We start from the raw sequence: 17,058 nt of genomic DNA on the forward strand, positions 1-17,058 counted from the left end.
TTGAATACATAGCAGCACCAGGCCAATTGCCAAGAGATAGGTGGTCAGGAAGTACCTCTAACAGATGCATGTTCTCCAGTTGGTCTGAACTTATCACAGATGATGTGCATCTGCGACTTGAAGAAGAGAGAAGGGGACCCTGGCAGACTGATGGTTTCCAGTGCCAAGTCTACTGATCTTTGGGGTGTCCCTCCTGGACTTGTCTCTTCAGCCTATCACTCTCTGTGCATTTAAATTCTTCCCAGCAGGATCATCTTCAGCATCTCCATGCTCAGCAGGTTTTAGCAGGTTCCCAGTGGTCATGACCTGCAAAGAAGTCTCCATGGGCTATTCCTCCTGCTGCTCTCCAGGTCCAGCTAGCCCAGTATTCATGGAGGCCCCAGGAACGCTCCCAGCCTGAAGTCTTCTTCCTTTTGAGGTTCTTCAGTTTCCTGAAGACTGTTTGCCTGAGGGAGGGAGGGCTTTACTCCATTACCTGGGATCTCCACTGTGCCTTACTCCTGCTAACCATCCCATTCCGTGATGCTCTATGTTCCTGGGTCCCTCGCCCACCATGTGGCGCCCCTTTCTAAAAATTCAGTTCCCAAATGTCCATGATGTGTCTCCCACTTGTGACAGGAGCACAGGCAGGCTGGCCTCTGACCGGGGAAGCTGAATGTCACCACTTCCCTGCCAGACTGCCTGGAGTGCCCGTGAGGGAAGCAGACGACCCTGTACTTTGTATCCTAAGAAATCATCAAGGTCCAAGGAGCCTGGGGTTTGCTGGCAGAGGCTGTGGGAGACCAGAACCCAGGAGCACAACTTTAATCTCAGCTTTAGCCTCAGCCTTCAGATTCTCAGCCAGAATTCTGGCTCCCATGGAGTACCTGCTCTCCCCCTTCCTGTTTGCTCCGAGTCCAGCATCCTGCCTGTGGACCTGTGATCATAAGGATATTCTTCCATACACGTCTTTCTTGTCATGTCAGCCAAGGGAAGTTTCTGGGCTTTGTATCCCAGACCCTTGCTGGTGGCATAGACTCGTCTACATGTGTATCCAGGAAATCTAAACACATGGAGTACAGGCTGTGAACTCCAGGTTCTGAACGCATCCGTCTGTTTCCATCTTTTCTATTTTTTGGCATTTGTTACGATGTTTCTGGTCCAGCCATCCCACCCTCCCTCTGGACTGCAATTAATTGTAGCACACAGCAGATAGGGTGTTGTATTTAAACATGGTGGGTTCAGATAACCCCAAACCCTATTGCAGAAACCCTCCAGAAAATAAAAAGCCCACACTAAAATCCTGTTCTCCACAAGAGGTGTCAAACATAAAGCTATGCTTGATTAACTTTCTCTTGAGCATTAGATGTCATCTGCTCTAAGACTACGGAGAGGTAAAGTCATAGCAAGGATCTTTGAGACACAGAAAGGACTTGGTGACTGGACCCGTTAAGATGGTAACCCTCCTATATGCTTATCCCTCAGCTATGGTGGCTGCTCCCAGGACCAGGTTTCCAAGTGTGGTCTCAGTGGTGTGAGGGCGGAGGGTACCACTCACAACTTGTTAATATTCAAGAGGGTGTGATAGCAGCTTGTTAATATGCAAATTATCGGGCTGCACGCTGGGACAACTGTTTACACAACTTTGGATGGCGTTGGAGGCAGAGCCCTGGTATGCCCTCCAGACAGTTATGCGGTCCAGGGCCAGGCCACTAGTCAGACAACAGCAGAGCAAGTGGCCAGGTGTGTACATTTGCAGAGGACCCCACCCTCTTCTTAGCACTAGCCTTCCAAGTAGCCAGAATTTGTGGTCAGCACCAGGGAGGCTTAGTGGATGCTCTACAGCCATTTCCTCCAGATTGAAGCATTCAAATCCTACAAAGGACCTGGAGGCCAACACATGAAACGCACAAGAGGCTCCTCCCAGAGGTTATGTTCAACTGCAAGCAACTCCTGGAGGAGAGGAGACTTCCATGCGAGCTCCTCAGGGGATTCCATTCACGAAATGCACCGTTCATGTGCGCTCAGCCATGCAGGGGTAGGTTTTCTGGGATGCAGCCGCCTGAGTCATCCAAACTCCTGAAAGTACCCCTTCACCCACCCCTTCACCCACAGTACTCTGAGAGCTCCAACAAACAGTGGCTCGCCAAGATGAATTGCAATGGAGTCCTTTCTTGGGTCCCTGGTTGCCTCTCTCTGGAGTAAATACAAACAGACTCTCCATGGAAACTTGCAACATTTCCTCTCTAGGCAGTGGCTCCCTCCCATGTGAAGAACATAGATTCAGGGGTCGTGTCCAAGACTGATTACATAGAGCCCACTCAGCCAACAGTCCAGGTCTGAATGGGCTCTTTTCTCCCATTACTGCGCGACTCAGGGATGCAAGTTGGATAGCACAGGGGGCGATGGATGCAGTCCTTCCACATAATGTCCGGGCACTTCTCTGAAATAATTGACCCCACTGGGTTCTAGGCATTTATCTTTCAGCCTGATCTAGACTGGCTGCTCTAGGGGCCTGAAAGGAAGTGGAGAAGATGTTGTTTGAACGTAGGAGAAATATACTACACTCCAACCATCACCTAGGTACTATGCTAATGATCAATGAGGCTAGGACTTCAGTGAGTGACACAAGCTTGGGCAGGGGTGCCCAGAGCCAGTGTGGACAGATGCTCAACTTTCATGAATGCTTGATCTCACTGAGTGCTACAAAATGCGCACAAACTCTTGCCTCTGTACTTCTGCAGAAAATTAGGATACTCTATTCTGTTTTACAACTACTCTTTAAAAATGATGTGTGTGTGTGTGTGTGTGTGGTGTGAAGGTTCACAGGTGTCACAGCTGCGTTTACATAAAGATGAATATTATAGGTTAGCCTCTCTGTTACTGTATTTAACATTTTCATTTTGTGTTATGAAATTTAAACAAGGGGCCAGGCAGACAGCTTGGTTGTTAAGGGAACTTGATGTGCAAGCATGAGGAGATTTGAGTTTGAATCCCAGCTTCCACATAAAAAAACTGGGTGTGGCCACATCTGTCCCGTAATTCCTTTCCTGAGTCAGAGGAACCTGGCAGAGATAGGACGGGATAGCTGGACTTGACAGTCAGACAGCCATTCCAGCAGAAAAACCAACCCCATATTCAGTGAGAGACTGTCTCCGAGGGGAATGTCGGGAAAGCCAAACCCGGTAACATCCTCCTGTAGTATGTGTGCTTGTGCATGAACACACAAATGAAACTAAAAAAATGGATGGCTCACCAAAAACAAACAAACAACAACAACAAAAACGGGACTCTAGAGACCTTCTGCGTCCTTATCACCTGCTTCTGTCTCACCACGACAGGACACTCCTCATCTTTCCTCCAGTCACATCTATCTGTCAGAGAACATCTGGAAAGGTCGGAAAGGGGGAGCAAGAAGTGGGCTCCGGGTCAAGACTTAGGTACCGGGATTTGAGTCCACACTTGCCCAGTACCTGCTTTGTGAGTACAGATTGCAGCGTAGCTTCTGTTTCCTCAAGTGCTAAAATACCACGTTAACATCTTAAAAGTTCTTAAAGCTTTGATTACGTTCTGAGGAAGAAAGGGAGGTGGCTGCTTCCAACAGGACCAGAGCCAGGCTCTCTCGTCATAGAACTGTGTGCCAGACAGACCTAGGGGATCAAAGGGTGGAGGTGAGCACGCTACTGAGCAGCAGATAGACCGCGGTGAATCCACTTGCCCTTTTCATATTAGACTGCGCTCAGATTCCTAGTGGGCGGGCGGGACCGGTGTTTGGACAAGTCCCTGCGGACTCGCACGTGCCCGGCGTGGCCGGGTTGCGGAGGCGGGGCTCCTTGGCGGTCCAGGGCAGACCATGGGGCGGGGCGCGGGGTGGCGTCCGGAGCTCGGCTCGGCAGTGCGGTCAGGAGCAGCGGGTGGCCGTAGTGCCCGGGTGGCACCATGCTCAGTGTGGTGCACTTCCTTCGAAGCTTCTTTAAGGTGAGAGACGACCTCCCGGGGACCGGAAGCCGGGCTTACTTGCGGAGTTTTGCTAGGGGTGCTGAGGGGACATCAGCGCGCAACGCTGCGCCCTGGACTGTTTGTGGGTGACTGCGAGGTACCCGAGAACGATCCCCGCCTCAGTCGCAGTTTCTCAATGGAAGTGCTGGATCTGGAGGTGGTGGCCTGCCGGAGTGTGGCCTTGGGGACTGAAGGGACGGAGGGGGAAAGAGGCGCACAGGGGAGGAGAGGCTTCATGGAGGCGGACTTGACCGAGGCTGGAGAGACTGGCAAGAGCCCAGCACTCCTGGGTTTCTCACAGTCTTGGCTGAGTATCTGGGTAGCTGGAGTTACTCAGGAAGTGGTTGCTATTGTTGTTACCTGGATATATCTACCAGAAGGAGATTTGAGTTGGGGTACCGTCGTGAACAAGTGCCTAAGACTATACGGGAATCGAAACTTAGTAGAAGAGCTGAGTCCTGAACTGGGGTACCCGATCCATCGTGGAGACCCCACTGTACTGGGATGCTACCACGTCTCTTGCCCACACAGGGACTTTGGGGGGTGTGTGTCTGCAGGGCACTGGCAGAGGGGTAGCTGGCTGCAGGTTGCCAAGCTCCACCTCTCCAAGTGAGCAGTGTGGGAGGTGGGAATGTGCCCTGACTTCAGGACCAAGGCTTCAAGAATCCGGAAGTGTCAGCTGGAGGCCGGTAGGAGGAAGCCCAGGGATACACTTGAGGGTGATGGCTGCCTGCCGGTGAGGCTCTGAGGGAGGAAGCAGGTAACCCAGACCCAGACCTGCTAGGAGAAACCCTGCCTGACCTTGGCCTTTGCCTCTGCCATCTGGAAGGGCAGCCTGCTTACCTGTAACCACTAAGGTGGTTACAACACAATCACAGAGGAAGCAGATGAGGGCTGGGGGACAGGGGGCTTTCTAGAGCTCGGTGTTGAGGTGGGGGAAGGGCGAGCATGCCCGGATCGCTGTTTTGCGTTGTTGAGACTCTTGGAATGATGACCCTACCACACGATCCTAAGCCACACGATCGATCTTGGAAGGTATGACTGTAGGTAACAGTAAGCAACAGGTGGCTTAGGTGACAAGTCAGCTTGACAGAATCTCCAGGACTTGCTCGCCTCAGCTCATGGAACAGGCAGCATGTAGCCTACAGGGAGGCTACTGGCAATTCTGGGGTCTGGGGCAGCTTGCCTGTTTGCTAACCAGGCCTGGGAACTGGGGACAAGATGTCCTTACATTCCTCTCTTACTCACTGTCCTGTCCCCAGACCCTCTTAGATGTGCCTTGCAGGCTCTCCCCTGGGAGGAGCTGGAGGCCACCATACCCATCTCAGGTATAGAGACAGATTACACTTTTGCTTCCACAGACGCTGGTGATGTGTGAGGTGACAGATGCCACTGGCTCTAGTGTGCTTCTGAAAGAATTACCTGATGATCGGTACCCGATTGTCAACCTCAGTGTCTCAAGTTGGATTAACCACAGCTAATCTCTCTTGAGTCCCAGGAAGAATGGTGCCTCAGATGCCCAAAGTCCAGGTAGACGAGGCTTTTGTTGGGCCCTTCTTTAGACTCTATGCTGCATTCAAACTAGCTACGAGCATGCCAGGCACAGTTTAGATCAGGTGGGCCAGCCAGAGAGCTCGCACTTGCTATGGCCCTCCTTGGAACATAATCTTTGGTGGTACCAGGAGGGCTATGTGCTGTCTCAGAAGGCCAGAGCCCCGTCCATGCAGACCCTACTCTGCATGTCCCTAACTCTAGAATGTTAGAGGCAAGCTAGCATCCCAGCTGTCCACCGATGTGGTAGATTTCTGTCCTTATTAAACTTGTCCTACGTCTAATACAGCATCCAAGGCCTCACAGCACCATGTCATAGACTACCAAGAGGCCATTGAGGCAGGAAGGACAGGTCTCTGTTAGCTGAGGGATGGCACAGTGAATGGGAAAACAGTGGAGGTTCATGTGGCCCCTGTCCTGGGAGTGTGATCTGTTTTTGCTGATTCCCAAACACGTGTGTGCACACCCGCATGCTGTGCCCATCTGTACACTCACAGGAACACACACTGGCATGCTTGTGTAAACATGTGCACATGGAGTTATGCACATATCAACATGTGTCTACACAGGGGACATACACTGAGATGCTTATGTATACATGCATGTACCTGCACCTGCAAGCTTAAACACACACACACACGTACATGCATACTGGTATGCGCCTATATACAATTAAAGACACACACATACACACCAAATGTGCTGAGATACGCACATGCACATGTATATTGGCATTCTTGAATATACATGAATACATACATACTGGTGTACTGATTCACACACACATATACATGCATATGTATACTTGTGCATGTACATGTATATAGGTCATAAATAGATATCTGGTGACTATTGCGTGTGCACATACATGCATACCTGCATGCTTCTCTGGCCATGTACACACACAGAATATGCATATTGCTTGTTCATGTACATCCACTACTCGGGCATGCTCCTATGCACACATACACAACAGGATACATTCATGTGATTGTGTCTTCCAGGCATGTCTGTATGTAGGCGTGCATACACAGGTACGTGAAAGCAGGTACCATAAAGAAGACCAGCTTTTTTTACGAGTGCCAGAGATAATGTGCTTCAGTATGGAGACCGTGTGTGATGAGAGAATCCCCATAGGTCAGCCTAGGGTACCGTTTTCGTTATTGTGTGTGTGTGTGTGTGTGTGTGTGTGTATGACGATAGGACATGTGCATGCCGCATGACATGTATGTTGGAGGGTAACCTTCTGGACTTGGTTCTCTTCTTCCACATTCACAAAGGGTCCAAGGATCGATCTCAGATCACCAGCCATCCTACCGGCCACCTGCTGGCTTCTTCATGACGTCACAAAAGTTCATTACTTCACTAAAGCACAAACCTGATAGGCAGGCTAACTGGGCAGGCGGCAGAGGCCGCTCTACTCAGCCAGTGGTGTGCTTTGGTCTCCAAGGATGAAGCGTTGGCAGGGAGCCACTGTCTGGGAGTAATGTTCCCGAGGCTCCCAGCTAACCTTTCTTGCTACACACATGTGTGCATCCTGGGTACGGGAACGGGGTGGAGTCTCTGTCAGCTGTTGGTTATGTCCTTGTCACCTGACACTCAGGACCAGAGTGGCTGCTATGTGGTGGACTTGGGATGTGGCTCTAGTTTGTGACCTGGCACGCCTCTACCACTGTTGAGCTCTTACTCCTGATGCTGACGTTTGGTGACACCGTGAGCCACCAGGAATTATCTCAGAATGGATGTTTAGTATGTCCTAAAAGGTCTATGTAGTTCTTTGCAGAGACACTTGGAAAACTGGCCTTGTGCCTCTGATGCAAATTCAGGTATGCACCAGTCAGCTTTTTGCCACGGTAACTAGACACTTGAGATAATTAACTTATAGAGACAAAGGGTTTGGGGGGGGGGTTCTGTGAGTGGATGGTTTGTCCTGTTGTTTGGGTCCTCTGCTGCCTGCCCAGTTAGCCTGCCTGTCAGGTGAGATTGCATGGGATAGGGGAGATGTAGTGGATCAAAAGTGGGGATGAGGGTCTGACCTAAAACCTTTCCCTAAGCCACATCTTTTAATGGCTCGGACACCTCCTAGCACCAATCTAAGGACAATCCTTTGAAGACGAGACTTCAGTGAGCAGTCCAGTTCCAAACCACAGCACCCCCACCCCCCACACACCTTAGTGAATGAGCTTTGAGTCTTCAGGGTCAGGTCAGGGCTTGCATAAGGGCAATGGAGCTTACTCAACAAATATTTATTGATCACCTACTGTGCACCAGTTCTGGTCATTGAGACTTGTCTGGCAGACCTAGTTCATATTTTGGTTTACATTTTTCTTGTGTGTGTGTGTGTGTGTGTGTGTGTGTGTGTGTGTGTGTGTTGAAGTGGAGTTGCATGTGCATGTATATGTGTAGGCCAGAAGTAGACATCTGATAATGCCCTTAATTAATCTCCATTTGGGGGCTGGGGGTGGGGGAGGAGCGGCGTGCGGTCTCTCTTTGAATCTGGAGCTCACTGATCTGACTGAATCGGTAGGTCCTTGTGTTTCCCTTGCAGCCTGAGAAGTGCTGGGATAACAAGCAACCCTACTATGCTTTGCTTTTTATAAAGGTATTGGGGGGTCCAAATTTATGGCCTCATGTTCCCAGCCCCAGACACAGTTTTGGGGTTTTGCTTTGTTTTGTTTTAGTTACTTATATTGATGTGTATGTATGTGTGTATGTATGTGTGGGTACATGCATGGCGCTAGTAAGAGGACAACTTGTAGGAGCTAACTGAGGTGACGACATCAGGGCCCACTTGACAGAGGAGGGGGTGTCTCTTCTTATACCTTTTTGTGCATGGTGAGATTCACAGTTCTGAAGCCACCTCTCTGATTCCCAGGCAGGAGCCCAGAGAAGGGGCTGGGGAGCAGAATGGGGAGCCACTCATACCCACTTTCATGCAAACTGGCTTCCCCAGCTGGGAGACAAGACATTGGATAGCTGAGGGAGCTCTCAGAGGGAGCCTGTGGGTATCTGTGAGAGGGGAAGAGCTAAGGCATGATGTGCCCTGAGCTGCAGCTGAATCTCACACTCCAGTCCCACAGTGAACATCTATGGACCCAGATAGAACACAGATGAGGTGGCAGAACAAAGGATCTAGCTTAGGGACCCACTGAGCTTACTGGGCTGGTTTATTGGAGCACCACTGAAACAAACACATGAGTAAACAAAAGCCATGGCCAAGAAGCCTACCCCAGCGGGTGACAGCTCACTAAAGCTGCTTCCCAGTAGCTCCCCCAAACAACCTGACCAGCCGCGTGGTGTCCCCAACCCCAGCAGTTGTTTAAGGCTTTTGTAACCTCTGGTGAGGCCCTGTGGATCCTGTCCATTTTTGAGTCCAATGAGCCTGCCTCTTGTTTCCGTTCTGAGGACATTTCAGGAGACACCATCAACCTGACCCAATATATCTCTGTAGCAAGGACACAAGGCTCTCGCTCTGTGAGGCCAACAAGTCCAGGTGTGTGTATGGAGGATAGGGATAGATGATGGACCATGGTAGGCATGTGCATGTGGGGGTAATGTCCATACCCCATCACAACACAAAGATACATCTTTACACTCTTGTACATGTGTAAGTGGGGCCTCACTCTGTGGCAGGGGTTGAGATCAGGAGAATGGAGTCCTTACAGAAGTGGTGGAACAGGAGTCAATTCCTTTTCAATGGTGCAGGCTTTTAGTGGGGTTCCTAAGGCCTACGTGCCCGTGTAGAGCACAGATACAGACAGTCACGGGGTGGGGGATTTTGTCCCTATGCAGGTGGATGTTGTTCTTCAGGCCCTGTCTGTGGTCTGCCAGGACATGTGACTCCCCATGGCACTCAGCCACGGGATACACCCAGCTGGGCACCTACAGGATGGTGGGCAGTGAAGAAAGATAAACTACCTGGGGGTTGGGCATTGATCTGTGCCAGAGTCCTGACTGGTCTTATGGTGTACCTAGAGAAGGAAAGATGCTCTGGCCAGGGGGTGGCATGACTTCTTCCTGCTCTAGAGGCCTGGGGGCTGGGAGGGCTGTGACCTGAGAATCAGGTCCTGCCTTTGCAGCTGGTAATTGGCATCATGTGCCTGCAAGGTGCTGTCAGGTCAGAGCTCTCTGCCAGCTCTGGTTTGGTCAGTAGATTGCACAGCGTTGGTTGTTCTCAGACAGCTCAGTATTTTCAGGCTGAGGGAGCCGAGCCTCTAGGAAGCACAGAGGGTGAGAATGTGCTCTCAGCTGGCACTTCCTGTAGAGCTGGTGCAAGGGCAGGGCGGCTTCTGGTTTTTCCAGATAGATCACTTCCACCTTGTTGGGGTACTGCAGGGATGTTGTCAGTGCTGGGGTAGGCTGTGACATGCTTTCTTTGAGGCAAAAGAGTGCAGAGGGACTAGCTGGGTCCTCCTGGGAGGGAAACAAACAGACAAGAGAATAGATGGACACCTTTTGGGTGTCACACAAGTAAGCTGGGTGATGTTACTATGGGACTACAACCTTTGACTGCTACTGTCCCCTGCTCTTCTGTTAGCCTGATCGGGTGACTGACTGTCTCAGAGATTCCAGGTGGGTAGCAGCAGGAAGCATAGGGCTTGTGGCTCAGTGGCAGAGCACTTACCTGGCTTGCATTTAGCTCCGGGTTTTGTTCCTCCCCCATCCTCCACACTGGGACCAACAACCAAGAGATTTGCTCAGAATCTCTGTGTGATTCCCTAAGAGCCTTTTGGTAATTTGGTATCTATGCTCAGATTTGGAGGCAGAGAGCCTCTGTCCAAATCCCAATGCTCAGACAAGACTCTTAGCCCTTTTAAGTGGCCACTTCCCTATCTAAGGGTGTCTAATCGTTGACACTATGATGTAACACCGTCATCCTCACATGTGCTGGATCACACGAAGCCCACAGGCTACAGCTTAAACATGCCTGGCTAGGCCACCACACCTGCTCCACTTTGGGAGTATCTGAACAGTATGGGGCATGCTCCAGGCACGTCCTCTGTATCGATCTAACCACCAGTGCTATTTTTATAATGAGAGAAACAAATCCTTCCCACCTCACAATTCACATTCTTTACAGTTTCCCAGGGATATGTTCTATGTAGAGCATGCCTGGATCACGCTTGTTCCCTAGTGGAGCTAGGCAGGCTGACCGTCCCCTCTGAAGAGCACAGGTAGCGATTCCTGCAGTGAGCATGGCCGCCTTTGCAACCAGGGGTGCGGCTGAGTAGTGGCCAGTCTTGAGGATCGAGAAGAGGAGATACAAATCCTTGCCAAAGGGGATCCAGCGGGACCAGACTGTTCATAGCAGCGTGGGAAGCCTCATCCTGGGGCACTGAGCTGCCGTCAGAAGTTCCGAGAACCCTGCACGGGTGAGACACGGTGATTCAACACAAGGCATGAGGGAGACCAAGAGGTGAGATGGGAGAGCATGCCCAGGACGAAGGGTGGGCATGCTTAAAGGCAGATGTCAGCGAGGATCTATTGGGAGCAACAGAGACCTCGGGTGAAAGCTACAGCATAGGAATTAGGCAATGGTAGTGACATCTAGAAGGTGAGTGGAGCCCTGACATCTCCTGCAGTTTGGAGAATGCCGGGCTGTACAGGCCATGCATGGAATAGGTTGTGACTTGAGGCACAGCTAGTGAGTACCAACTTTCAAGGCCATAGCTTCTTGGAATTGAGAACTTCGGAGATGGGTATAACAGCCTGGAGAGGGGGAAATTCTCAGCAGCTAGGGCAATATCCAAAGGCTTCCTAAGCTTAAAGCAGGCTGCTGACCCTGGAGGTCCTGAGCCTGCCAAGGACAACCTGAGAAGCCATTTAGGTTCCAGGGAAGAGTCATCTTTGTGCTGGTAGCTTCCAGAGATCTTTACTTTGCTCTGCCGAACCTTTCCCACTAAGGTAGGTTGGCACAGCTTCACACGGTCCCTTGGAGTACCTGTACCTATCCCAAGACCCACCTTGAGATCGGCTAACACCTCACTGTAGTCTGCAGTGTGACATTACCACGCAGGGACTGCAAATTCCATGCTGCAGGCGGAGCGTAGTGCAGGACTGAATAAAGGAGTCCGTCTCTCCTGCTGCCATGAGGTAGATTCATTCACTCTGGATGAATTATACCACTTAGCCTGGCCTCAGCTTTCTCTCTGGAATATGCCGACTGCCTCACAGGTGTCCTACTGGCTTCATGAGTGTTCCCCACAGCTGTCAGTCATGTCCCACATACCAAGGCTGGTCTTGAGCTTGAGTTTCACAGGGACTAGAAGAAACTTGTGTGTCTGCTAACCCTGTGAACTGCATGTAGGTCTGATGTTTGGGTAGTAAGCTTTCAGGAGAAGGCACCTCTGTCTTGCCTTTGGCTCGCCTAAGGGCTCTCCCTTCTACATGTCGGGGATGTGGTGAGAGGACAGGGCACCCTTCCATTGGGTTCACTGTTAAGGGATGTCCACAAGAGCTCTTTCACCATTCCTGGACCACACCACATAGGCTGGGATAGTTTTCAAATTCTTATATACTAAAAAGTATTAAACTTTGCTGAAAGAAATTTACCAGGACACAAATAAATGGAAAGACATTTTGTTCATAGATTAGGACATTTAATATTGTTAAGATGTCATTGTTGCTGGGAGTGTTCCACGGACTGCACTACCTATAGTGCTCCACGGACTGACATCAGCACTGCCTAGAGTCCTCCTCAGACTAACATCATCACTGCCTAGAGTGCTCCTCAGACTGACTTATCATTGTCTAGAATGTTCCACAGACTGACATCTAGAGTGCTCCACAAACTGACCTTAGAATGCTCTACCCACTGACCCAGTACTGTCTGACTCAAACACTGACATTATCATTGCCTAGGGTGCTCCACTGGCCAGCTGTAGTGCTCCAGGAATGATGTCAGCACTCCCTAGAGTGCTCCAGGGACTCAATTCAATTTCTTTAATCCCGATAAATTTTGTCTAAGGTAGAAAAAATATTCTAAAATTGATAATGTAGCCTCAGTGACACCAAATAGCTAAAATCAACTTAACCAAGCCCAGAGTCTGAGAATAAAACAGGAAATATTTGTTACTTGGGTTACCCAGTAGCAAAAGCAGGAATGGCAAAACAAACATGAAGTTGCTGTGGAATTGACTTGAAATTAAAAAGGACCCAGTCCACAAAACACTCAGAAAAGTTTGAAAAGACACTCCACTGAGTGGTAGAAAAACCTTTTTTGTATGATATATCTGACAGGGATTTGCACCCAGAATATAAGCAACATGGTTCGGTTTAAAAGTAGGCTGAGATTCAAGTAGACATGTGTGAGTGACATTGTGCATGTGACTGGTAAGCACTCAGAGCGATTCCCTTACTGTCATAAGTTACTGGGAAATATAAATAAGAATTATGGTGACATGGCCTTTTATGTCCTCTGTCATTAACACAATGAAGATGCCAAGAGTCCTCGGTACCTTGTGGAGAAGCTGGGAGCTTTGCAGGGTCCTGGTGGGTTTTGTGAGACAGTTCCAGCACTTTGGAAACACCTCACCAGCTACATACAAAGTTGCCACTTGACCAAGCAGAACTACCAAAGTACATTTAGCAAAGAGAAATCAAATCACAGGTCCAAGGGAACTTGGTCCTGGATACTCAAAGCTATTTCAGCAAGGGGTATCCCAGACTGGGAAGAGCTCAAGTGTGTACAGCACATGTATGTGTGGTATATGTGCATGTGTGTTCAGATCAGGCATCCCAGTTTTACCAACACAAGTTCTCTCACTATACTTAGAGCTAGGCTTATTGGTCAGAAAATCCACTGTATTGGGGTCCAGACTTCAACACACGGATCCGAGTTTCTGCCATTGAACTGGGATTGCAGGACTGTCTGAGGCCATGCCAGGCTTTTATATGGGTGGTGGAGATTTGAACTCAGGTCCTCATGTGTCCACAGCAAGTACTCTTACCCACCCAGCCATCTCCCAGGTCCGGGGGGAATCTTTGAGTAGTTGAGAAGATAGACTGTGGTACCTCCACACAATGGAATCCTGTTTAGCAACAGAATGAGTTGACACATGTATCAACACCGATGAGACGCAAAATAACTGAGTGTTACTGACAGGAGCCAGTAACAACATGTTATTCCCTTTATGGGAACTTTCCAGAACAGACAGACACAAAAGCAGACTAGCAGCTGCTGGGCCCAGGAGTAACTCCGGAGGGGTGGAGGGGCGGTAGGCACCACTGCTATTAAGTTGCAATTTCTCTCAGGGAGAGTGGAAGCGTTCCAAAGCAGACTAAGATGAGGTCTGTACAAGCCTGCTAACTCATTTAAAACACTTAATTCCTGGAAATAGGTGATTTGTTCAATATGTGAATTACGGCTCAATAAATCATAACTCCTAAAGAGCTTCAAGGGCTGGCGAGATGGCTCTGTTTGCAAAGTGCTTGCCACATGAGCTTGAGGACCGGAGTTAAATGCCCAGAACCCACAGCAAACAAGAACAAGCAAAAAAACTGGCCACAATCGATGGAGAGTGTTATACACGCAGTTACTAGGGAGACAGTGACAGGCAGCTCTCTGTGGCTTGTTGGCCAGCCCCAGCTAGCCGAATTCGCAAGCTCCAGGTGAAGATAGGAGACCCTGTTTCAAAACACAAGGTGAAGAGGGCTGGAGAGGTAGCTTAGTGGGCAGTGCTCCTGATACTGAATTTATGGGTTATTCAGACATTGCTTGCCTACAGGGCTCTCATTCTCAGTGTCCCACAAAGAAACATTCAAAGAGAAAAATAATCCCTCAAGCAATTCTCCTCTCTATTATACATTGTTGATTTCCCCCTTATGACTAGCGGGGCTAGTGGACTGAGGGGCTTGGCAATTAGGGTGTCCACAAGAGATTCGTCTTTTGAATATGCTGGGTTTAGTCACCCAAACATTCCTCTCAATACCAGGCTATTATAAAGGTATTTCGGTAGTCTCATGTAACTAGAGGCCTCACCAAGTGAGAAAGGTGGGTGGGCTCTGCTGTAGGCTTGGCTGAGGAATCCTCTACCCTCTTAGGACTGAGAACTCTTAGGGGTTGAACTGCATTTGTGTCTGAGGGTGACAGGCCAGGAGGATGGCAAGGCTGGTCCTTGAGCTTCAACCAGTAACCAATCCTAAATAGGCAGGCAAGTGTGAACTTAGCAAGGGTGCCACAAACCCAGCAACCTGACAGTCAGTCTCGGTCTCCAAGTCCCATTGCTTCCAGGATCAACACAGGGACTTTGATGTCACCCCTCAGGAGCACAGCAGTGCCAACCTGGCCTGCCAACCTGGCCCGCTCTGTTTTTTTTTTTTCCATTGTTCCCATTGCTCTGTGTAATCTGGTTTTGAAGCTTAAGGTTGGTTGATTCTTTAACATATCGAATTATCTTGGGGTTAGTTCATTAACTTATCAGAGCCTGCTAAGGCTTGGCTCATGTTGAAGCTGCCTTGCGTGTGGCTTCTTATCTGGCAGCCATTACATTAATTCCAAGTCACGCGGGATGGTTTTCAAGTTTCGCACAATGGTTTCACGTAGGTTCCTAACATCCCTTCAAACTCAGCTAGCGTACGCTGGCTTCCTGAAGTCTTGAGGAACAGTAAGTGACAAGATTCTTTGGTGACAGTGGTTTCAATGATTCTCTGGGCAAGCCCCTAACCCAAAGAATAAATTAATCTTGCTATCTCTTTAGCTTGCCCTGATAGATTGAGGGCTACCCCTTAGCCAGATAGTTACACTAGCCCAACTGGAATGTTAAGTGACTACCAGATGAGAGATGGCATTCTATTGAGCAGGACTTTTTCCCTTAGCCCACTTTCACTGATACTCATTACCATAATATACTCCCTCTTTAAGGGTAACCTTAGAGTTGCTCAGAAGCCAGGTCAGAGCCCACAGAACACCTTTGACATCTCTAGCCAAGCGACCTACTGATGTTCCTGGCTTTCAGTCAAAAGACAAACTGGTTGCTTTTCTTTGGGCTCTTTTTCTACTAGACCAGTGGTTCCCAATCTGTGGGTTGGGACCCCACTGGCAACCTTCTATGTCCAAAAAACTATTTACATCTTGATTCCTAACATTAGCAAAACTTCAGTTATGAGGAAACAATGGAAATCATGTTATAGTTGGGTCACCACAGCATGAGGAGCTCTGTTAAAGGGTTGCAGCATCAGGGAGGTTGAGAACCACTGCCCTAGACTGTCGTCACAATTTTAAACTGTTTCATCATCCCCAGCCCCAAAGAGGTAACCCTAACTGCATTGTGGCATCGAGGTGATGACCAATCTGTCTTCTTTCAGCTGAATGGGGAATCCCAGATATGGAAGTCAGGGTACCCCTCCACTGGTTTTATCTTAAAGACTGCCTTAGTCATTGTTCAATTGCTGTGAAGAGACACCATGACCATGGCAACTCTTAACTCTTATAAAGGAAAACATTTAATTAGTGGCTTGCTTACTGCTTCAAAGGCTTCATCAGTTGTCATCATAGCAGGGAGCCTAGTGGCAGGTAGGTGTGGTACTGGAGAAGTAGCTAAGAGCTACATCCTGATCTGTAGACTGAGACAAGGACTAGGCATGGCATGGCCTTTTGAAATCTCAAAGCCTGTTCTCAGTGATGCACTACCTCCAGCAAGGCCATGCCTACTCCACAAGTCCACACCTCCTAAGCCTTCTCAAATAGTTCCACTCCCTGATGACTAAGCGTTCAACTCTATGAGTCTATAGGGGCCATTCTTATTCAAACCATCACAGACCCCAAATATTCACCAGTCGTTCTATTTGCCTAACAGCCTGGTATAGGGAGGAAATAAAGTCCTTGACTGGTACCTGGAAAGAGATGTGAGGGAGAAGAAAAGGAAGAGCTATTAGCACAAATCCTGGACCAGTGAGAGGAGAAGCCAGGACAGAGGATATTTTTAAATGTCTGAATCAAAGACCATCAGTGTCTTTTGATGGGGTCACATAGCATCCATCCATTGGCTACTCCTGTCTTCCTTTGGTTCCCAAGCCTGGCTAAATCCAGGATTTGCTTTCAGGCCCTTTGGTAGCTGTTGGAGTGGTTCAAACCAATGTGAAATTCTTTCCTAATGGTTTCAGACAGGGAAAAAGGAGGAAGCAGACATCATTTAATTTTTAGGTTGAAACAAACAATAGAGGATCTGTCCTTCTCAGCTCTGGGTAGGTGCAACAGTGAGCCAATATGTGAAGTTTAAAAATTGGGCCATGTTTTTCTTACCAAGAAGAAAACTATTAATGAGAAACAGTTTTCTAAATAGGATCATGGATTTAAGTCTAGTGTCTGGCAGGTGCATTTAACATCCCTTGGATGTTAAAAGAGACATACCTAAATCAGTTTAGACTCTGGTTATACTTTCCAAGTAGGTGTTTAAGACCATGCAAGTGGCCAAAATGATCATTTTCTTCTTGTGCTATCAAACTCAGTTGAAGATATGGTCCACAGGGGCCTATGGCTTTTATAGTTTTCATTTTAGCAACTGTCCCATCTGTGTAAGGACAGGTTGA

General features: G+C 48.9%; 1 protein-coding gene across 5 annotated transcripts in view; it reads left to right on the top strand.

Annotated features, from left to right (window-relative positions):
* The first annotated feature begins 3,834 nt into the window (after positions 1-3,834).
* Arhgef4 (Rho guanine nucleotide exchange factor 4) overlaps positions 3,835-17,058 on the top strand; it is a 143,244-nt gene continuing 130,020 nt past the window's right edge. For 4 of the 5 annotated variants that reach the window (XM_039084525.2, XM_063266890.1, XM_017596787.3 and 1 more), the window contains exon 1: positions 3,835-3,957. In XM_039084525.2, coding sequence (XP_038940453.1) covers positions 3,919-3,957 — 39 coding nt within the window. In that variant the 5' untranslated portion in view covers positions 3,835-3,918. The remainder of the gene's footprint in view (positions 3,958-17,058) is intronic. The other variant, NM_001427642.1, reaches the window with a different exon arrangement.

This window comes from Rattus norvegicus, chromosome 9 (genome assembly GCF_036323735.1).
Source record: "Rattus norvegicus strain BN/NHsdMcwi chromosome 9, GRCr8, whole genome shotgun sequence".
Taxonomy (NCBI): Eukaryota; Metazoa; Chordata; class Mammalia; order Rodentia; family Muridae; genus Rattus; species Rattus norvegicus.